Source organism: Pelophylax lessonae (genome assembly GCF_965119305.1).
Source record: "Pelophylax lessonae genome assembly, chromosome: 8".
NCBI classification, from domain to species: Eukaryota; Metazoa; Chordata; class Amphibia; order Anura; family Ranidae; genus Pelophylax; species Pelophylax lessonae.
The window spans coordinates 231,582,992-231,606,651 of NC_138775.1; the positions used below are offsets into that span (position 1 = coordinate 231,582,992).

At 41.4% G+C, this 23,660-nt stretch overlaps 1 protein-coding gene across 2 annotated transcripts in view; it reads left to right on the forward strand.

Moving 5' to 3' along the window:
• Positions 1-23,660, forward strand: part of ASTN1 (astrotactin 1) — an 808,141-nt gene that overhangs the window by 507,335 nt on the left and 277,146 nt on the right. For both annotated transcript variants that reach the window (XM_082264783.1, XM_082264784.1), the window contains exon 3: positions 3,569-3,965. In XM_082264783.1, the coding sequence (XP_082120909.1) occupies positions 3,569-3,965 (397 nt within the window). The remainder of the gene's footprint in view (positions 1-3,568; positions 3,966-23,660) is intronic.

Below are 23,660 nucleotides of genomic sequence, written 5' to 3' on the forward strand. Positions count from 1 at the left end.
CCTCCCTCGGAGCCGCGGCTCACCCCGTCACTTCCTGCCTCGCTATGATTCCTGGGAGCTGAACGTCACAGCTACCAGGAATCAATGCGATGGCACCGGCCCCGCTCGTCATTTCCGGGCGACACCGCATTCCCCTGCTAAACAGCTTCTGGGCATGCCCAGAAGCTGTGGAGGAATGCGGCGTCGCGCCGGAAGTGACGAGAGGGGCCGGTGCGGCGCATTCTGGGACAAGAAGACGCGGAAGAAGACACAGAAGAGGACCGCGCCGGCTTCAGCTGCCCACAACAGAGATGGAAACGCTGTGGAAGAAATTTTATAAGTAAGTATTTCTTCTAAAAGGTAAGTGCGAACCGGGACAGATCAGAGGCTAGCCATTGTGGAATGTGCTAGCCCTGACTGTCCCGGGGGTATGTTCATTGAAAAAATGACATCTGTGCCCGGAACTCCGCTTTAAGTACCGAAAGGCGGTATCTGTACTTTCCTAGAGTATAATTCTTTTCTCCTACTTCCACTTTTACTTCACTACATTTTTTCGATGATTTCAATACTTCTACTCCAATATTTTTTTTTTTGTGCTGCATAGTTATATTATAATTATAAAAATTACCACTGCCAGAACAGTAGATGGCAGGTTTCATGAAGCTCTAAACATGTGTATTATCAGCGCATACGAAAATATATGCTAATGTATGTATAAATAAAAGCTGCATTTGAAATAATAAAAAACAATATGATGTTCAAACTTTTGACTTCTTTCTTTAATAACTACATAACACAGTACTTGTACTTTTACTTTCAGTACTTGAGTAGCAAAATTAAAAAAAAAAACTACTTGCAATACTTAAGTACAAAAAATGTAGAATACTTTAGTACTTCTACTCAAGTCACTTTTTGATCAAGCACTTCCACTTCTACTCAAGTCACTTTTTGATAGAGCACTTGTGCTTTTACTCAAGTATGGGTTTCGAGTACTTTATACAACTCTGATAAAAATGCCATTGCCCAAATGCAATGCCATGAGTGCATGATTTATTTCCCAAATGCAAAATTTCAGTGTTTAGAAAATATGTTGTATGCACATGTGTAGATAAATGCTGATTGTTCTGTGTGTATCAGCATATACATGAATATGGCTGCATACAGCCATTTACTTGTATGGCGGGCTGCACAGCGTGCACAAGGCTTTACAGTGAGACCCCAACATCCTATCCAGACCTCATTTCTGTTTTGTACCTTTATTATATTACAGTTGTCTCAAAGAAAGCATCTTCTCGGACTTCTTCTATAATGACACTGCTGCCATAATGTGCCCGTAACATCTCATTTTTACAGCAGTGTTAAATTATTTGAGCACAATTTGCTGCGCCATTCATGTGAACAACTTAATAAGATTGGATATTTTGTTCTTCTGGATATATAAATGGGAGCTAATACTTTTTTTTTTTTTTTTTTTGCGCATACTCCTTGCCATTTTAGCTGAACTCTAGAAAAAATCTACTTTTTTTTTTCCCAGAATTGATTTTTAGGTGTTCATGCCCAGACCTGTGCTCTTATTTTAAATGGAAGGTAAAAAATATTATGAACAATAAGAGAATATGAACTGCTCCAAGATAATGCAAGTATTGCCTTTCTTTGTAGCACAAAATGACTTCATTGTTAATTTAATGTAAACATCCTCCAGTAACTGAACAGAAAATGGTTTTTGGTTATTCCTGAGAACTAATTTAACATGAAATATACAAATAAAGTGATATGATAATATTTCTCATTCAAGCAGACTTTACTTGATCTTCTATTATTCAGTCTCGTTCTATCCGGATATCAAAAGATGTTCAATGTGCTTGTATTATGCAAAGCATGGCTTTAAAAAATTCATTCTTGTGTTTGTTCCCATTGTCTGTCTATTTTGTTTACTGTAGTTTTTTTTTCTCTTAAAGTGGACCTATCATTGAAATCACACATTTCAATGGATTTACAGTATGAAAATATTGCCAAAGTGTATTTTTGAGCAGATATAATATACGTGTTTATACCATGAATAAAAAACGCTGACCCACCCTCAGAGGGTATAAATAGGAGGTGTTGGATTCACCATTAGTTTAGTTTCTTAGCGATGAGCAGAATCGCAGTGATGGCGAACCTTGGCACCCCAGATGTTTTGGAACTACATTTCCCATGAGGCTCAACTACACTGCAGAGTGCATGAACATCATGGGAAACATAGTTCCAAAACATCTGGGGTGCCAAGGTTTGTCCTCACCAGTCTAAAGCGTGGCGGGCGATTGCTATAGTTATTTAGCTCTTTAGCACAATGAACCCCTGAAACATATATTAACCACTTTAGCTCTGGAAGGTTTACCCCTCTTCATGACCAGGCCATTTTTTGCAATACTGTACTGCGTTACTTTAACCACTTTACCGCCGCTCACTAGAGCTCTACTGCGGCAAAGTGGCTCGATAACGTCTGGCGACGTAGACCTATGTCGCCAGACATTCCCCTCTCTCTGCGGTGCGCTCCCGCTGTATTCAGTCACAGCGGGATTCAGGCCAGGGGAGGAGCAGCGGCGATCGCCGCTGCTCTTCCCCGATCGTCGGGGAATCGAGTCTGGAGATCCGCCCGCTTGTGTCCGCCCTAAGTGACAGGCAGGGTCAGATTGCAGGGTTCAGCATAGCTGAACCTGCGATCTATCCCTGTGTCACTCAGTCACCTCCCCCCACACATGTCAGTAAGCACCAGGCATACATTAACCCCTCCCTCTCCAATAAAATTAACCCCTTCCCTGCCAGTGTCATTTTTACAGTAACAGGGCATAGTTATAGCACTGATTACTGTAGTAATGTCACTGGTACCCCCAAAAGTGTCAAAAATGTCAGTCAAGGGTCCGATCTGTCCGCCGCAATGTCGCAGTCCCGCAAAAAATATTGCAGATCGCCGCCATTACTCGTTAAAAAAAACACCAAAAACGACAGAAATCTTTCCCTTAGTTAGTAAACGCAATAACTTTTGCGCAAACCAATCAAAATACACTTATTGCGATTTTTTTTACCAAAAATATATAGCAGAAAACAAATTGGCCTAAAATGATAAAAAAAAATTGATTTTTACATTTTTTTAGGGGGAATTGTGAAAATGTGAAAAATATTGTTATTTTTTCAAAATTGTCGCTCTTTTTTTGTTTATAGCGCAAAAAGTAAAAATCGCACAGGTGATCAAATACCACCAAAAGAAAGCTCTATTTGTTGGAAAAAAAAGGTCGTAAATTTAGTTTAGGTATGGCGTTGCATGACCGCGCAATTGTCAGTTAAAGTCACACAGTGCCGAATCGCAAAAAGTGGCCCAGACGTAAGACAGCAAAATCCTCCGGTGGTAAAGTGGTTAACTGACAGTTTGATGTAACTTTGGCGCAACTATGGATGGATGCAACTTGGATATGACTTTGGCTTTGACCAGTGATAATGGACTATCGTATTTTTTAAAACAATGTTTATAAGCTGATTTGTAATGTGTTTTAAGGGGCTACTTAGTATTTTCATTCACAATATTCTTTTTTTTTTTTTTTTCTTTTAGGGTGGAATGATTGCCCTCCTGCTTTGCATCCTGTGCCTGCTTCTCATCTTGTATACAAGGCGACGTTGGTGCAAGAGGAGACGTGCCCCGCAGCCACAGAAAAGTGCCAGTGCAGAAGCAGCTAATGAGATCCATTACATACCTTCGGTACTGATTGGAGGTGGCCATGGCAGAGAAAGCCTTCGCAATGCCCGCGGACAGTCCACCCACCCTGGCGGAACCCTTGGCATTCGTGAGACACCTATCCTAGATGGCTACGAGTATGATGTCACTGAGCTACGTCATCACCTCCAGCGGGAGTGCATGAATGGTGGGGAAGATTTTAGCAGCCAGGTGTCCCGCACTCTGGAATCCCTTCACGGATGCAATGATAAGAACACCATGGACCTCACTCCTGGTGTGTGATCAAAGGCAGGGCCCATTACATTGAGCCACAAGCCATCAAAACCCATAGAGAGGGTTTTGATGGTTTTGGCTTGTTTGTTTATCTGATGAGCTGCTGTGTGATTGAGTCAAACTAGGATGTTGTGGCACTTATTTCCATGTTACTGGGTGCAGATAAAACATAAACCAGACTTTTTTTTCTAGCTTAACAGTTCATAGATATTAGGGATGCACCAATACCAGTTTTTAAGACTGCTAATACCAATTACTGATACCTATTTTGCCCTTAGATGCATTTATTTTACACATAACACCCAGCTCACCTGCCTCTGTCCTGGTGGCGTAGTGGTAGAGCACTTGCCAGAGCTTCTGCGGTCCAGATGTCATGTCTCACACTGTTAGATCGGGTTCAAATATGTGCAGTCCGCTTCTGACAGTGGGATTTCAGGCCCCTCCTGTGCGACTCTGTTCAACGGTTCAGGTGCGATTCAAGTGTCAAAGTGTATGGGAATGGAAATCGCACATGAACTGTGCCCAAAATCATACCGGACTCTTTAAAAATATGCTGGCTTCATTGTAAAAAGGCTGCAGGTTCACATGTCATGGAAATCTGATGCGGTTCAAAACACATCAAAATTGCATATATGTGAATTGGGTCTTACAGCTTGCAGACCTAAAGGTATCAGATTTAGTATTGGAGAATTTGCACGAGTACAAGTATTTATACCGATATCAGTATTGGTGCAATGCTAATCCTGTAGATATTTGTGCCATGTGCTTTCAAATATCCAGACAGGTCTGCCCAATGAGTGAGGACCGGGATCTGCCTGGAGGGGTGATTCCACATTACAGGCACTGGGATGCAACCAAGCAAATACTTCTCTGGGTGTGTGTGTTGATCCATTTGGCTTAACCATGACTCTTGAACCAAGCTTGTGGGAAGTACTGAGTGTAAAGAAATGATCTGAGCTCTCTTGGGCTGTTTTCAGCTTTATTTGAGTTGGTATAGTTTTTGGACATGATTATACAGTATGCTGAGTTTTCATGGGTGCTTCTTTCACCCTCTGTGAAAGAATAAGAGAAAGTTACTAATTAAAGAGACGCTCCTTGCTCCTTCAGAAAAAAAATTTAAGTCAGCAGCTAAAAATACTGTGGCTGCTGACTTTTAATTTTAGGACCTGACCAGGAATCCAGCTGTGTCTTCACCCAAGCCAATTTTTCAACTGGCTATTGGGTGCTGCCCCCATCCCCTCTAAGGGAAACTGGCAGTGAAGCTTTGGGCCTATTGCGCATGCATGAAGCGGGCTGTTCTCTCTGAATGGGCCAGCTGCGGGGGAAGGAGGAGGGGGGCTAAACTTTGGTCTGAGCAAACTCAGCCAGAAGTGGGAGCCAGGTGGGAGCCAGGTACCCGCTCCCCCCAAAAAGGTGCCAAATGTGGTAACGAGGGGGGGGGGGCAGCTTCCCCTTTTGGGTTAGGCTCCACTTTAAGGATGGTGTAAACAAGCAGTTGGGCTCCACCTGTTTTGGACTGAAATTGTCAGTTTTGCAGAGAAATGCAATAAAAATGTACACAGCACCACTAAGCCTAGAATGATGTAGGATACAACAAGTGTGAGGTTTCTTTTTAATTGACACAAAGCTCTTTTTTTGCAATGTCCCTTTTGTACAAAACAACATCAATTAAGTAGAACTATGGTCAGATTTTTTTAATTTTAAACATAGTTTAGGCTTCCCAAACCAATAAGGCTGGACTCTTGGCTCCTTGGATGGGCACCTCCTTTATTAGGGTGACAATCCGCTAGAATCTGCAGTGAAATTGCTGCAGTTTTGCCCCCCTTGTTGCTGCTGTAGCTGCTTAGCCTATCGGTGAGCTGTCATGCCCAGCTGCACCCACAGCTGATAAGATTGTCAGTACAGTACTCTATCAGCAAGACCCTGGCCCCGTTCACACCTGAGTGATTTTCTGCTTGAAGCTTTTAGTTTTAAAATGCCTAACAAGCCAATTCCCATTAATTTCTATGGCCCCTGTTCACATCTGAGCGTTCTGTCACCTAAAGCAAAATGCCTGTCACTCAAAAAAAGTACATGAGCTTCTTTTTGGCAGATTACAAGCTTTTTTGGCCCCATAGACTTCAATAGAAATGCCTGACTTGAGCATTTTACAAGCGTATTACCGCTCTTTTTCTGCTCCAATAGCAGCTCTCCATCCCTAATTTCCTCTCCCTCTTCTCCCCCTAGCTAGTGCTTTCTATTGGCTAAACAAAAACGCTTGAAACTATTAAACGCTTGTAATACACTTCTAAAATGCTTTAAAAATGCTTGTAAAAAGTTTCAAAAACTCTTTTTAAAAAAATGCCAGAAAAATGCCAGTAAATCGCTACGCTCAGGTGTGAATGGAGCAGCTGTATTCACACCTGAGCATAGCAATTTACTGGCACTTTTATTTGAGAGTTTTTAAGCATTTTAAAAACATATTACAAGCGTTTTACAGCTTCAGGCATTTTTATTTAGCCAATAGAAAGCACAAGGGGGAGGAGAGGGGGAGGAAATTAGGGGTGGAGAGTTGCTGTTTGAGCAGAAAATGTGTGACAAAACGCTCAAGTCACGTGTTTTAAGGCGTTTCTATTGAAGTCTATAGGGGCCAAAATCTTACAAAAAGAAGCTCATGTACTTTTTTGAGTGAGAAGTATTTTGCTTCAGGCGACAGAACACTCAGATGTGAATAGGGGCCATTGAAATGAATGGGATTTGGCTTGTTGAGCGTTTAAGAGCTGCAACCTTCAAGCAGAAAATGGCTCGGGTGTGTTCGGGGCCTAAGGGAAATGATGGCAAAGCTCTTCCCTCCCTGTCCAGTATTGTCTAGCAGGGTACAGGGAAAATTCAGCTTCCCAGCTCTATTTACCATTAAAAAAGTGCTCAATTACATTTTTGAAGACATTTAACATGCCAACTAGCATTGAAAATGGCCATTAATCACTCTGTTAGATAGACTTTAAGAAAAATCACTCACTCCACATGCCCATATGATGTGGTGCAGCAATCCTCATTCATATCTATAATAAGCTGATGCAGCTCGGAAAAGAAGAGACCTGCAGAGCTCGTTCTGCTATCCTCTGCCAAAAGGGATTTAGCCGTTTTTGAAGGGCTTCAATTTTTGTGTGTTCTCTAATTATTTACCAAATTGACTGCTGCTTGCATTGATGGTGATTGAAAAGAACCCATCCCCCCTTCTTGCATATAGATAAAAAGATCAATTCTGTCAATGATTACTTATCTGAGAGGCAGAAATTGCTTGTTGCTTAAGGAACCTCTAACAATCTCTGAAGGAACTTTATGGCTCCAAAGAACCCACGTTGAGAAAGGCTGTCCTAGCCATAGACATAAGAATAAAATATCTAGACAAAAATAATAGTTTTGCCCAAACATGTATGTTTTGTACCAAGGTTGAATTTCACTTAAAATGTTTTTTCGGGGGGGGGGGGGGGGGGGAATATATTCTGAATTATCAATTTTCCAGCTGACGGTCATTTTGGGGTTGTCTACAGATGTCACAGAGGGGGTTATTTACTAAAACTGGAACCTGCAAAATCTGTTGTAGCTCTGCATAGAAACCAATCAGCTTCCAGGTTTTATTGCCAAAGCTTGATTGAACAAGCTGAAGGTAGAAGCTGATTGGCTACCATGCACTGCTGGACCAGATTCTGAATTCTCCAATTTTAGTAAATCAACCCCAGAGTGTTTAAAGAAATTCCACCAATAGTACTTGGAGCGTGTACCCTTGCCGGCTATGTCAATTTGTGGGCGGGGCCTATTCACCCTACATGTGGGGGTACCTTTCTCGCGTGTGTGCCCGGAACCAGGCGGGGCCACGTTCATGTGAAAGTCAACATTATGGCTGAGCTGTGCACTGCATGTAGTAGGTATATGGGGTCTCTGTACCACGGGTTTGGTCCCAGTTACTTTGGGGGAACCTACCGCTAGAGAGGAAGCCAGATCACCGATCCCCTCGCTACCGGAGAACCTGTCACCTTCGCCAGGTACCTCGCTTCATGACCAGCTGCCATACACTCCTCACCAGTTTCTGGTTACCTATAGCAACTACACTCCAATTCCATCTCTCCTGCCAAGTTGACTTTGGTAATGGCCTTTGATACCCCCTGTGTGCTTTACAGGCCAAGTTCTTCATACACCATATTCTGCCATACACCCCTTGAATAACTACGGACCAGGCTCAGAACATTTTAAAACTTTTCTGAGAACTTCTTGTGGCAAAGTTCATAACAGTGCAACATATTTTCAACCCTAACTACCCAAAACTAGGCTGCCCAAGCATACCTTAAAGTGTTTGTTACCCCAACACTTTATATTCCTGATATGTGTCTGCTGTACCATGCACTTGTATGAGAAAGTATCCTGTTCTCTTTGTATTGCTTCCTTTATGTGAAATCCCTGGTGTTCCTGCCAGTCCCTCTGCTTTCCTTTTAAAAACTGACCACACCAAGCAAGAGAGCACCGTGTGGTCAGTTCTCTAGCTATGCTGGGAACTCATCCTGCACTCCTCCAATGATCAGATTTGTCCTGACATCTCCCCGCTGTACAGTCATTCACTGGTAAACTCAGTGTGCTACTGCTTCTCCTCCCCCCAGCTCTTGTGCAGCTGAGAACAGAGGGAATGTGATTATTCATAAAAAAAGGGAAACAAGGTTTTTATAATGTTTTTTCTTTTTTTTTAATATCTATACAAAAATGTTTTGCCTTTCATTTCTATTTTAAACTAAATGGGTTGTTTTACAAGGTGATTGTTTACAGTCACTTTAATAAGGCAAAAGACCATGAGTGATGTAAGGCAAAAGACCATGAGTGGTGTCAGGCAAAAGACCATGAGTGGTGTCAGGCAAAAGACCATGAGTGGTGTCAGACAAAAGACCATGAGTGGTGTCAGGCAAAAGACCATGAGTGGTGTCAGACAAAAGACCATGAGTGGTGTCAGGCAAAAGACCATGAGTGGTGTCAGGCAAAAGACCATGAGTGATGTAAGGCAAAAGACCATGAGTGATGTAAGGCAAAAGACCATGAGTGGTGTCAGGCAAAATACCATGAGTGGTGTCAGGCAAAAGACCATGAGTGATGTAAGGCAAAAGACCATGAGTGGTGTCAGGCAAAAGACCATGAGTGGTGTAAGGCAAAAGACCATGAGTGGTGTAAGGCAAAAGAATATGAGTGGTCTACGGCAAAATACCATGAGTGGTGTCAGGCAAAAGACTATGAGTGATGTAAGGCAAAAGACCTTGAGTGGTGTAAGGCAAAAGACCATGAGTGATGTAAGGCAAAAGACCATGAGTGGTGTCAGGCAAAAGACCATGAGTGGTGTCAGGCAAAAGACCATGAGTGATGTTCTCCAGAAGAACAGTAGATTCTTCCAGTGTTCTGTGGGACTACATGGCGCAGCCATTAGTAGTCACAGGCGGGAGCCCAGGACTCTGCCTTTCCCCTCTTTTTATATAATAGGGGAGGAAGGCGGGACCCAAAAAGCTTGTGAAAGGAGCCCAAACCTGGTTAACCACTTCCCAGCAGGGCAGGCTAACTAAAGTATTAATAAAAACAAACCCACATTGTAGGCAACCTGCACAGGTAATGACAGTTCTGTAGAATTACCAAATCTTTATTCAGAACTATTTTTAAAAGGTCCCCCTCCTCCCCACTTCCTACCTCCTGCAGATGTTTTTATTTTTTCATACAGAATCACATTGACTGTCCCTGGTGATTATCCAGCCCAAAGGAGGACCAATAGCCGGCGGTGGAGATGCAGAGTATCTGAGTTGGACAACGCAGACAAAATGCGTATTGCAATAAGAACTGAATTTTTAAGGCTGGCCAATTCATTAAAAAATGTAAACTGGAGTCCCACTTTAGAAAACACCAGTTTAGCTCAGTGAAGTTTAATATAAAATTGTTAAAAGCACAGTGGGCTCTTTATAGCATTACCAGTCACCTAGTTTATTAAATAAAATCCTATGTATGATTTTATTAAAAAAAGGGACAATTTACAAGACACCACTTTCATCAGAAATCCAATCATACAGCTGTTCCAGGCGTCTTTTTACACAGAACAATAAACAATATGTTTTTGCCGTACGAGATAATTCAATTTAGTTGTATAAAGATGATACATATTAATATTATATCATTTAAACAACTGCCAAAGGAAAAAAAGTTTATTGATGGCAAAAACTCAGCATGGTGAAATGCAGTAATTCCCACCATTTGCCTGGATGCTGAATTGTAGACAATATATTAGTCATAGTCTGTTGTTTCAAGCTGTATGCGTGCACAGATAATCATTTCATGAAATATTGAAGAGGAATATTGGGGTATTGTCTAGCAGCTAATCATGTGCTTTCATAGTCTGCCCTGCGTCTGACACAAAATGACTCCTATGATGGCATCTGCAAAATGACACACTAAATATCATTTTAAGCAACACAAACCCTTTAGAGATTTTCAAACTATTCCAATATTTCCTTATCTGCCAGGGATCTCTCCTACAACACCACCTTCTGGTGGAATCTGGCATTGCAAGCAACAAAATATGCTTCTTTATGAGAACCACACTGGTAGAATTTTAATTCATGATGCACTTTACAATTCATAATGTATACAATTCATGATGTAATGTACAATTCATGATGTAATGTAAGCAAGAACAGAACACAGTGCTGTCCTGAAGGGGGGGGGGGGGGGGGTGAGGAAAGTATTCTGACCTCCTACACTGAAGTGATCCTAGCAAATATGGGATTTTCATTTAAGCGGATTCCCTCTTAAGAACAACTCCTGTTTGTTAGGCTACAGTCACACTAGACTCCTACATTTAGGTTTTTTAACCACTTAATGACCGGAAGTTTTTTACCCCCTTGACCAGGCCATTTTTTGCGATTCGGCACTGTGTTATTTTAACTGGCAATTGCACAGTTGTGCGACGCTGTAACCAAATAAAACTGATGTCTTTTTTTCCCCCACAAACAGGGCTTTCTTTTGGTGGTATTTGATCACCTGTGCGATTTTTATTTCTTGCGCTATAAACAAAAAAAGAGCTACAATTTTGAAAAAAAAAAAAAAAAACAATATTTTTCACTTTCTGCTATATGACATTCTCAAAAAAAAAAAAAAAGTAAAAATCTAAATTTTTTAACATTTTAGGCCAATTTGTTTTCTGCTGCATATTTTTGGTAAAAAAAAATCGCAATAAGCGTATTTTGATAATCAGTGCTAAAAATATGCACTGTTACTGTAATAATGACATTGGTAGGGAAGGGGTTAACATTATGGGTGATGAAGGGGTTAAATGTGAGCCATGGGGAGTGTTTCTAACTGTGAGTGATTCTAAGGTTTGCCATCACTAGTCTAAAGCGTGGAGGGCGATGGTTATGGTTATTCAGCTCTTTAGCACAATGAACCCCTGAAACATATATTAACCACTTTAGCTCCGGAAGGTTTACCCCTCTTCATGACCAGGCCATTTCCATACTGCGTTACTTTACCTGACAGTTGCGCAGTCGCGCAGGGCTGTACCTAAATAAAATTGATGTCCTTTTTTTCCCCACAAATAGAGCTTTCTTTTGGTGATATTTGATCACCTCTGTGATTTTTATTTTTTTTTTGCTTTTTTTTATAAAAAAAAAAAAGACCGTCAATTTTGAAAAAAACAAACAAAAAAAAACAATGTTTTTTACTTTCTGCTATATAACATTTCCAATTAAAAAAAAATTATAATTTAAATGTTTTTATCATTGTAGGCCAATTTGTATTCTTCTACATATTTTTTGTTGAAAAAAATCCAAATAAGCGTATATTGATTGGTTTGCGCAAAAGTTATCGCGTCTACAAACTTGGGAAAAGACTTGTCATTTTATTTTTTTATTTTTTTTACTAGTAATGGCGGTGATCAGCAATTTTTAGTGGGACTGCGACATTGCGGCAGACAGATCAGACACCTAACTGACATTTTTGACAGTTTTGGGGGGACCAGTGACATTACTACAGTAATCAGTGCTAAAAATATGCAGTTACTGTACTAATGACACTGGCAGGGAAGGGGTTAACTCCAGGGGCAATCAAAGGGTTAAATGTATGCCTAGGGGGTGTTTTCTAACTGTGAGGGGTGTGGGCTTATGGAATCAACACAGGGACCTGTGGTCCTAAATAGGAGGAACACAGGAGCCCTGTGTTGATTGCTGACAGAACAACAGTCTGCTGTGTTTACAAAGGCAGACTGCCGTTCTGTCTCCACGGGGAGCGATTGCAGGTGCCCGGCGTCAATTGCGGCCGCTGGCCCCACAGATCAGTTCAACTCTTGCGAATTCCCGCGCCCGCGTGCCTCCAGCGGCGTGTGCGCGCCCCCACCTTTGCTCCTGAGGAGCAACGTATGGGTACAGCGATTCGCGCAGCCGAGCCAGCCTGCCATAGTATATCTGTGGCGGGTGGTCGGCAAGTGGTTAAAGCTGAATTTTAATCTGCTTATATGTTGCTTTCCCTGGTCCCCCTTCCCTCTTTATCAATATGCTAATGACATTTCTAACCCCTTCGTACCAAAGGGTAAAACAAATCTAAATGCCCAAGCACAATTGTGAAACTTTGACATGTGTTAGTAAAACCGTACATATCATCACAACTACTTAGTATATGCAGGTGAATTATACCTTGTTTTTTTTTCAGGAAAAATCTTTTGGTGGTAAATGGTAATGGATGTCTCCTGATTTTTTTTTTTTTTTTTTTTTTTATTATCAAAGGGAAACTGGCCCAAAAAAGTAAAAAAAATATTTAGTTTTAAACCTAGCTGTATATTTCTTGCTACTACCATACCCTTCCACCAAAGAACAACCCAAACTAAATTCTCCTGCTCCTGAGGATCGCAGCGATACCACATATGTGTATGTTAGTTGTTATCTGTACCCGTAGTACAGCCCAAAATCAATACTGGCCCTGACCTTTGACCCTGACCTTAACCCAAACACTAAACCTGGCGCTGACCTAGATCGGACCATATTCTAGGTATTTTTTGTATTTTTTATTTTATTTTTTTACTATTATTATTATTTATTTTATTTTTTTTGACACACACTTTTTTTTCTGCCAGGAGAGAGAGAGGTATACTAAATATCTCTCTCCTCCATTCACTCGGAAAAAAAAAAAAAAAACGGGGGGCGGGCTTCACAGTAACTGACCACTGTGATAGCCAATCAGAGGCTATCACAGCAATCAGGTGATTGTTAGTAGGGGGCCCGGGGACCCCTGTGAGACCCTGGTCTGTGTGCTGGGAGTGTACTGTACAGCACAAAGGGAGATACACAAACATGCGGCCCCACGGCAAAAAGCCGAGCCCAGCGGGGCCACATATTTGCATATGGTCGGTGTGAAAGGGTTAAAAAAGACCTTTCTGTTTTAAATACGTACATTTTTCAAGAGCCAGTGATGTCATTACTGGATCTCGGTGCTGCTCTATGCAATGAACTCTGATGATGGCTGGTGGGAGCAGGGCTGCTGTTGGAAATCACAAGACCCTGTATAGCCTACCTGACAGGGCCCGCTCCTTTTTTTTTTTTTTTTTTTAACATTTTTTTAACAGCCTTGTTGGTGGGGCCTATGGTGAAATATCAGGGGTCTTAACTGATTGGACAGAGATTCACCAGTCCCTCGGCTGCACTGGACAGGGCTCTAAGGCTCCATGCTCATTCACAAACTGAAGCATGGTAAACACAATTGACTATGCTTCAGTGATGAATAGACACAGTGAATGATTGGTGCCAATCGCTCACTGTGTTCATTCAGGAAAGGAAAGGCTTAATATCCACTTGCCGACCAGTCACGTTGACTGTACTGCGGCAAAGTGGTTCGTTATCGTCTGGCGACGTAGACCTACGTCACCAGACGATCCCCTCTCTTGGCGGCGCACGCGCGCCGCTGGAGGCTCGCTCCCGCTGTATTCAGTTACAGCGGGAGTCGGGCCAGGGGAGGATCTTCCCTGATCGTCGGGGATCTAGTGTGGAAATCCGCCCGCTTTGTTTACCTAAGTGACAGGCAGGGTCAGATTGCAGGGTTCAGCATAGCTGAACCTGCGATCTGTCCCTGTGTCACTCAGTCCCCTCCCCCCACGAATGTTAGTAAGCACCAGGCATACATTAACCCCTCCCTCTCCAATAAAAATTAATCCCTTCCCTGCCAGTGTCATTTTTACAGTAACAGTGCATATGTATAGCACTGATTACTGTAGTAATGTCACTGGTACCCCCAAAAGTGTCAAAAATGTCAGTCAAGGGTCCGATCTGTCCACCGCAATGTCGCAGTCCCGCAAAAAAAAATCGCAGATCGCTGCCATTACTCGTTAAAAAAAAAAAAACACCAAAAATGACAGAAATCTTTCCCTTTGTTAGTAAACGCAATAACTTTTGCGCAAACCAATCAAAATACTCTTATTGAGATTATTTTTTTTACCAAAAATATGTAGCAGAAAACAAATTGGCCTAAAATGATAAAAAAAATTTGATTTTTACAATTTTTGGGGGGAATTTCATATAAAAAAACTTGAAAAATATTGTTGTTTTTTCAAAATTGTCGCTCTTTTTTTGTTTATAGCGCAAAAAGTAAAAATCGCACAGGTGATCAAATACCACCAAATGTAAGCTCTATTTGTGAGGGGGGGGGGAAAGAACATAAATTTAATTTAGGTACAGCGTTGCACGACCGCGCAATTGTCCATTAACGTAACACAGTGCCGAATCGCAAAATATGGCCTGGTCAGGAATGGGGTAAAACCTTACTGTTATAAAGCGGTTAAAAATACACTCATTGAGAATTTTTTTGTCAAAGATAAGTAGCTAAATACATTTTGGCCTAAATATATGACAAAAATTGAATATATTGGATATTTTTTAACTGTCAAAGTAGAAAAATATTGTTATTTTTTCAAAATTTTCGCATTTTTTTTATTAATATCGCAAAAAATAAAAAGCACAGAGGTGATCAAATACCACCAAAAGAAAGCTCTGTTTGTGGGAAAAAAAGGACGTAAATTTTGTTTGGGTACGGCGTTGCATGACCGCGCAATTGTCAGTTAAAGTCGCACATTGCCGAATCGCAAAAAGTGGCCTGGATGTAAGACAGCAAAATCCTCCGGTGGTAAAGTGGATAATGTCTGACTAATGCCTGGATATAATCGCAGGTTTGTCAGTTGCAGTGTGAATGAGGCAGTTGAGTTGAAGCAGCTAAATGCATTTATAGACTGTATGACTAGATGTTTTTGCTGAGTAACATATAGCTTGCTTCTCATTATCCCTAATAATTTCCATACAATTACCAATTTTCAGGTCATATCAACCACTTTCACCCAGCTTCTGATAGCTAAGAGGATAGAAAGTGACTGAAAGAACCAATAAAACCAACCATTAACACATTTGATCAACCAGTAAACTTTGTTCATTTTTATGGATTAAAATAGAGTTAACACATTAAAAGAATAATTGCAATTTAAAGGAAATTCACTGAAAACAGGAAGACTATCAACGAATCTGATAGAAATCCCATCACAATCAAACAGGGTTTTCTTTAATGTGATTTCCCATTGCCCGATTGCAAATGATGGATTATGCAGTCTATTCCAAGTTAGGTTTAATGGAAAATAAAATAGAAATTGAGATTCAAAATTCAGGCTGTGAATCCGAGTGATCCCTGCTGCTGAGATTGGCAGCTGGGTGCAGGTAGCAGTGTGGCCACCAAGGGCTGACAGCCTGTCATTGCAGCATACAGGCTCGGTGGCTGCTACTATTTGCAAGCAGCTGTCAATCCCAGCAGCAAGAATCAGTACATTTATGCTGCTGGGATTAAAAGTGTGGTGAGATGTCTATGCAAATGGTGCCTACTGATAAATCCCTGCACTAGAAGGACTTTTATATTCACCTTTCTCATGGGTCATTTTTCCTACCTGTGCTCTGTGCCAGTGCTGCTGCCACAGTCAGACTTTTCAAGAATCAACAACTCTACGATTGCCTGTGTCCCCCGCTGTATGATATGGTCTCATTCTCAAGCCTTTATGTAACTGCTGTGTCCATGTAGGGGTCGAAGAATGGAACCGGACATGACATCTGTGGGCAGGGCAGAAGGAGATCAAGGCACAGGCTACAGGGTCTATGGAGAATATAAAAGGAGAAAACTGATGATAGAGTCCTGTCCTATGAAAGGGGGAGGTTTGATGCCTCAAGTCAAGGTGTGTGGGACTTTTTAAAGGGCTAGTACACAAGAGGATATTTTAAAAGTAAAATAATATAATATTTATTCCAAAATAACATATAAAGTAAATATCATGCGTTTCAGGTTACAGCTGATATGGTACATATAGTGTATGGGTTAAAGACCCATAGGTGAGAGTGAAGAGGAATATGAAAGAAGTGACATTGTGGTGAAGTGACATTGGTCTCTCTCTTGAGGTCCAAACGTCTTGAATTGGCGTTGGATCTTGGTATGAGAGAGTTTCTATTCCTACGCATTTCGGCGGGGGAGCCTTTATCAAGGAAATATATCAGATATCTCTGTGGGTATATTAAATGATAATCAGGTATTTGTTTTGTTTTTGACCATTTTGAGACATTTGTTTCTCATGTGGTCATATAGTACATACTTTAGAGGTTAGTACCGTGTTGTGCCTGGGCCTGCTTATAGTCCTCGGGTCCTCATAAGAATCAACTGGGTGTCGCTACCGGGATATATATAAAGTGTAAAATCAGGTTATTGAGGTTAACTTTATATTGGTACATATGCCAGTTGTATTTTTATGTACTTACTGGTTATATGTATGCTTGGGCCAGTTTGGGAGTAGAAAACACATTAACTCTTCCCGTGTCTGGTCAAATCTGTATATACAAGAAACGTATATTGATATAGAGTTTGGAGCATAACTTTGCTTCCCTGTAATCTATACTTGTTTTGCACTTACTTGGCAAAGTATACTTTAGTATGTGTTTCCAATATCATCCACTAGAGGGAGTGTTGCTCCAGCTGGTCCTGTGGTCATAAACAGTTCCAGTGGTCTCCACTGGGGGGTGCTGGTCCGGCTGTTCCTGTTTCAAGTAATAGTGAACAGGAGAGGCCTTGTTACTATATATCCAAATAGTTTAAGATACCATCAATGCATCTGTTTGCATTGTGGTATACTTACAGTTTCCTATGGTCCATAGGTTTTGAGGAGATGGAGAGATCCTGGTAGCGTGGTCCGAGCGTCCTCACAGTCCCTCAGCTTGAGGGAAGTGGCGCTCTATTCTGATTCCCGGCCTTTTTATACGCCGTTCGCGCATGCGCAATAGGTGCGCGATTGCATAAACAGTGACCTTTGCCGGATGACGCAGCGTGGGTGCGCGCGCATCCTGTCATTGTTGCGGCGGTGTTTTTCAATAGCGGCCGCCGACACAGGGGGTGGAGCTCGGATCCCGATGCTGGGTCCTATTGGCAGATGATGGAACGAGTCTGCTTAACTCCTTAATCCCCGGTTTGTTCAACCGGGGCTACTTGTGCCGGATGAGGATTTTTGGAGGCATAGACAGGCTTTAATTATTCCTCCAGGCAAAAAAGTTTGTATACAGCACAATTTTTATCCTTGAACAACATTCCATTTTGGGGGCCGCTTGGGGCTGTTTAATCCAAGGAGGGAGTAGTTTGAAACTATATATATATATATATAATATATGGACATAATATTGAGACATATAGTAGATATAGAATAAATGCAATTAGCAGCAATTCAATTTTATCTGTACATGTGTGATATGAGAAAGGCATAGAAGTCTCGATTTGGGCAAGGGGTGTTCAACCCGGGCAGGGAGTTTGGTGGGCTAGAGAGGTGTGGGGGGTCCATAAAGGGAGGGTTGTTTTCGGTGGTTCTATCCTCTACCTTGTTATTTATATGAGGAGGTTTGTTAAAAGTAAATAAATTAATAAATAAATAAATAAATGTTCTCCGTCATATATTGGGGTGTCTATTTGTATCCTCAGTCCGTTTTTCCAGATACAAAGCCCTCCAAGAAGGGGCGATAGCTGACATTTTCGTTTAAGCCCGGGGGTTGGGCTGCATTTAATTTCTTTATCCAACGTAGTTCTAACTGGAGGAGCACTTTATTCCAGTCCCCCCCTCTGGGGGGCACATGTATCCTGTCCAATATGGAGAATTGGACCTTTGGCATGCGATTTTTGTGGTAATTGGCCACTTGTTGGCCCAATGGTAAATAAAAATTGCTTATAGACATACTTTGTAAATGTTGGTTAACTCTTAAGCCAAACTCTTGTCGCGTCTTTCCTACGTAGAAGCTTCCACATTGACATTCCATCAGGTAGACCACCCCCTTGGTCTTGCAATTAGCAAAATGTTTTGGGGTAAACTGGTCTCCATTAGGCAGTATCTTATGGGTAGATTTTTTGATGTCTGAGCACTGTGCGCACGATCCACATGGGAACGTGCCTTTGACTTGACAGGGATCTTTTTTGGGTTTGAACTCACTGTGGACCAGTGTTTGTTGTAGTGATGTCGTTTTCCTATAGGTGACAAGCGGTTTTTCTGTTATTAGTTCTTTTATGTTAGGGTCCTCAGTTAGTATAGACCAATTTTTTTGTAGAATTTTTTTTAATTGTTTGTGTTCATTGGAGAACCGCAAAATCAGCCTTGTTGGTTGTTGAGTTTTTTCCTTGGTGGTGTCTTTTTTGAAAAGGATGTCCAGTCTGTTTTTTTGTTTGACTTTGTTAAAGGCCTTTCTGAGGCACGTTTTGGTATACCCTCGTTCCTGTAGTCTCAGGTTTAGATCATGTGCTTCTTTTTTGAAGTCTGATTCTTTCGTACAGTTCCTTTTTAATCTAAGGAACTGGCTATAGGGTATTGATTTTTTGAGTGATTCCGGGTGGAAGCTGGTAGCGTGCAGTATTGTATTTCCTGCCTTTTCCTTTCTGTAAAGTGTTGACATCACGTTTCCTTGGTCGTCCTTGTAAATGTATGTGTCTAAGAATGGAATTTTAGTTTTATGGTATGACATGGTGAAAAACATATTATGATTGTTTTTATTCATTTTCCCAAGGCATTTTTTGATAAGATCCTCGGATCCATTCCAGATTACCAAGATGTCATCCAGGTATCTTTGCCACAGGAGGATGTTTTCTGTATACTCTGAGTTTTCTTCTTCTGTAAGGAATTCATTTTCCCAGTCACCAAGATATATGTTGGCATAGGCAGGTGCACAACTAGTGCCCATGGCAACTCCACATACCTGAAGGTAGTATGTTCCACAGAAAGAGAATGTATTGTGGTTCAATATAAATTCCAACATATTGAGGATAAACTGGTTAAACTTCCTATCGTGGTTGCTCTGTTGATTAAGTGTTTTTTCTACAGTTTTTAAGCCATGCGAGTGGGGAATATTATTGTATAGAGCCTCCACATCTATAGTGACCAGTAGAGCGTCTTTTGGTACTGTTAGGCCTTCCAGGATCTGCAGCAGGTGGACTGTATCCTTCGTGTGCGATGTCAATTGGGTCACATGTGGTCTCAAGTAGGTGTCTATGACTTGGCTTGCCTTCTCCGTGATGTTACCGTTGCCCGAGATTATTGGTCTACCGGGTGGATCTGTTGGATTTTTGTGGATTTTTGGCAATAAGTAAAAGGTCGGTGTTCTCGGATGTTTCGTTCTGATGAATTCCCATAAAGGCTGGGATATAGCCTTGTCATTGTATGCGCTGTCTACCAGTTGGTAGAATTCCTTATTGTAATTCCCTATCATGAGAGGTGAGATAGCTTTGTAGCATTTTTTATTTTCCAATATTTTGGTGCACATATATTTATAGTGTTCGTTGTCCATCACGACAACGTTTCCTCCCTTATCTGAGGGTTTAATAGTGATGTTTTCAATCTCCTTGAGTTCTTTCAATGCTCTCTTTTGTGACGGGGTTAAGTTGGCTGTTCGGGTGTTTTTGTGTATTTTTTCGACGTCTTTCGACATTTGTCTGACAAACAGTGCAATAGTGGGATTGGTGCTTAGGGGTGGAAATTTTTGTGACTTTTTTCGGAAAGTGTCGGTTGTTGTAGCTTCCTCTATTTCGTCATCACTATCCGTGGTTTCATCAGTTTCTTCTGGGTCACTCAGACCTCCTTCTTCCAATAATAAGTTTAAGTCTCGGATGGCTCGAAATTCCGCGGCTGTCAATGGTGTGGGTTGTTCTTGGGTTGCTGGTTTCTTCTGATACATGAATTTCAATAGTAGATTCCGTGCGAACAAGTTAATGTCTTTTATGGCCTCAAAGGTGTCCATACTTTTATTGGGGCAAAATGACAATCCTAATGATAATACCTCCTTCTGTTCCGGTGTCAGATTATAGGAGGAAAGGTTGATCACATTTAGTCCCTCGGTTCTTCCTGTTGCGGGTCCTGTTGTTCCTGTATTAATGGTGGTTTCGTTTTGGTTTTGGGTTTTTCTCGCCCTAAAAAAGGCCCCTTTTAGGGTTGTTTGGGATCTTCATCCCTGTTTTTCTGAGATCTTGTAAAGATCTTGTAGTTGGTTGGTCTACTGGTTGTGGGTACTTCCATAATTTCTTGTTCTTGGGGGTCCGTTTCCCCTGGTTCGTTTTGTGTTCCCCATTCTCTTCTATCATAGTTCCTTTGTGGATCTTGTTGGTAATTTTTTGTTTGCTTCCTTCCTCTGCCTCTGTTAGTATCGGTCCCAGAGTTATAGGATGATGAGTCCGTAGAGTAGTTGGAATTTTTTGTTGGTTTATTTCTATTCTTATTTGCTCTTGATGTATTTGACCATCTATATGCTCTGCCTTGGGTAAATGCGTTTTTATCTCGCCAGTATTTTCTTTCTTTTTTTTGCAATATTTCTTTTCCATATTCCTCTAGGTGTGTCTTAAGTTTTGTTTCCTGCTCACTATATAGTGGTGCAGCTTTGAGGGGTGTAAGTAGTTCATATACTGATTTTATTTCCTCATCAAGGTTTTTTATTTGTCTCCGGTATTCTTCCTGGAGTAGAATCATGAGGTTTTTAGAGCATTAATTTAGGGTGTTCTCCCATTCTTTTTTCATTTGTTCAGTTATATGATCCATGGTTGGAAATATTTGAATGCGGAGGCAGGCTGGGTTTATTTTTTCTTTTATATATCTGTTGAAACTTTGGATGTGCCAGTGTAGGGCAGATTTTCTTACCAAATGTTTCCTAAGGTTTGCAAATAATGCTAGTACGTCTGAGTCCATTTGTTCCTTCTCTTGGAATTTGTTTTGAATCCCCTGCATTAGGGAGTCCCACTCGGTGCCCATCAGTTTCTCCATGTCTGTCTCCATCACACATGCACAAGTACTTACCAGGTCAAAATTTTTTGGCCTGTATAGTAGTTTTGTTGGCAATTCAGGTACCTTCGTGACTCCTGTTACAGTCCTAGGGCTTAACTGGAGGAAGGGTTTTGTTTATGCCTTTTGATATATTGGTTTCTTATGCCTTGCTGGGCAGCATAAGAATAAAAGAAAAAAGGTATGTTATATTTATCTTCTTCGGGGAATCTATGAGGCAGTGGGTGTGTTTTCTACCCGGGGTAAATTTTATAGGTATGCGATTCCCTGAGAGTTTTTTAGTTCGGTTTTAGCCGTCATCCCTATGTATCTTTGAAAGGGGGAGGTTTGATGCCTCAAGTCAAGGTGTGTGGGACTTTTTAAAGGGCTAATACACAAGAGGATATTTTAAAAGTAAAATAATATAATATTTATTCCAAAATAACATATAAAGTAAATATCATGCGTTTCAGGTTACAGCTGATATGGTACATATAGTGTATGGGTTAAAGACCCATAGGTGAGAGTGAAGAGGAATATGAAAGAAGTGACATTGTGGTGAAGTGACATTGGTCTCTCTCTCTTGAGGTCCAAACGTCTTGAATTGGCATTGGATCTTGGTATGAGAGAGTTTCTATTCCTACGCGTTTCGGCGGGGGAGCCTTTATCAAGGAAATATGTCAGATATCTCTGTGGGTATATTAAATGATAATGACCTGATTATCATTTAATATACCCACAGAGATATCTGATATATTTCCTTAAAAAGGTTCCCCCGCCCAAACGCGTAGGAATAGAAACTCTCTCATACCAAGATCCAACGCCAATTCAAGACGTTTGGACCTCAAGAGAGAGACCAATGTCACTTCACCACAATGTCACTTCTTTCTTATTCCTCTTCACTCTCACCTATGGGCCTTTAACCCATACACTATATGTACCATATCAGCTGTAACCTGAAACGCATGATATTTACTTTATATGTTATTTTGGAAGAAATATTATATTATTTTACTTTTAAAATATCCTCTTGTGTACTAGCCCTTTAAAAAGTCCCGCACACCTTGACTTGAGGCATCAAACCTCCCCCTTTCAAAGATACATAGGGATGACGGCTAAAACCGAACTAAAAAACTCTCAGGGAATCGCATACCTATAAAAGAGTCCTGTCCTATACCACTATTCCCTACTTAAGGTGGGACTTTATTGCAAAATGTAAAAATAGAAAGATTTTAAATGCAGAAGAAACATGCTATGTCACTTCTGCATTAAGTTACTTCCTTGCCTGTCCATCCCTGTACAGTGAGCTGTGCATGCGCAGCTCATTGTACAAATTCAGCAATGGCGAGCTGATGGAGCCTCTGTGCAAGCACTGGAGTAACGTCATCTCAGGCCCAGCCAATGGAAGCAGCCAGTGATTGATACACAGAAGCCGGCCGTCTGAAGATGTCAGTGGCTGGCAGGGGGCCTCTGTGCATGCGCAGCTCATTGTACAAATTCAGCAATGGCGAGCTGATGGAGCCTCTGTGCAAGCACTGGAGTAACGTCATCTCAGGCCCAGCCAATGGAAGCAGCCAGTGATTGATACACAGAAGCCGGCCGTCTGAAGATGTCAGTGGCTGGCAGGGGGCCTCTGTGCATGCGCAGCTCATTGTACAAATTCAGCATTGGCGAGCTGATGGAGCTCCTGTGCATGCGCTAGAGTAACGTCATCTCAGGCCCAGCCAATTGAAACAGCCAGTGATTGATACACAGAAGCCGGCCGCCTGAAGATGTCAGTGGCTGGCGGGGGGTTTGATACTGTCATACTAATCCTGATATAATGTAAACCTGTTACCAGGCTATGCACACTAAAGCAGAAGCACTTTAAAAACAGGCCTACCTTGAACCTGGTAGTTTTGGGCATTGTGGAGAAATTAATCTTCAAAGTTCAGCACAGAAGCACTGAAATCTTAACCTGCATTTGTACCTAAGCAGAGCATGTTCCTGGTGGCAGGAATGTGTCTTAAACCTGACTTTGTTGTGATCTTTGAGGATTTTTGAGAATGAATTATGTTTCAGTACAAGCAGCTGCAGAGGTTAGGGATAGCTTGTTGCAAAGCTCATTTATTATCACCCTAAATTCAAAATGCTTATTGAATCCTCCATGAAATCCCGTGCATGAAACACTTGATCCTGTTCAGATCTGTGCAGTGATTAGAAACTAAAAGGACTTCTTTTCTGTTCTAGCTGGCAGTAGCTCCACCCCAGGCTGATGCCCGATTTATAATCTTTCCTGTGCATGAGTTGCAGCACAGAACTAAAGACATCTCTCTATCTTTATCCTTACATCGGCAGTTCTACCATCTAATCTTCCAGTCTTTTGCC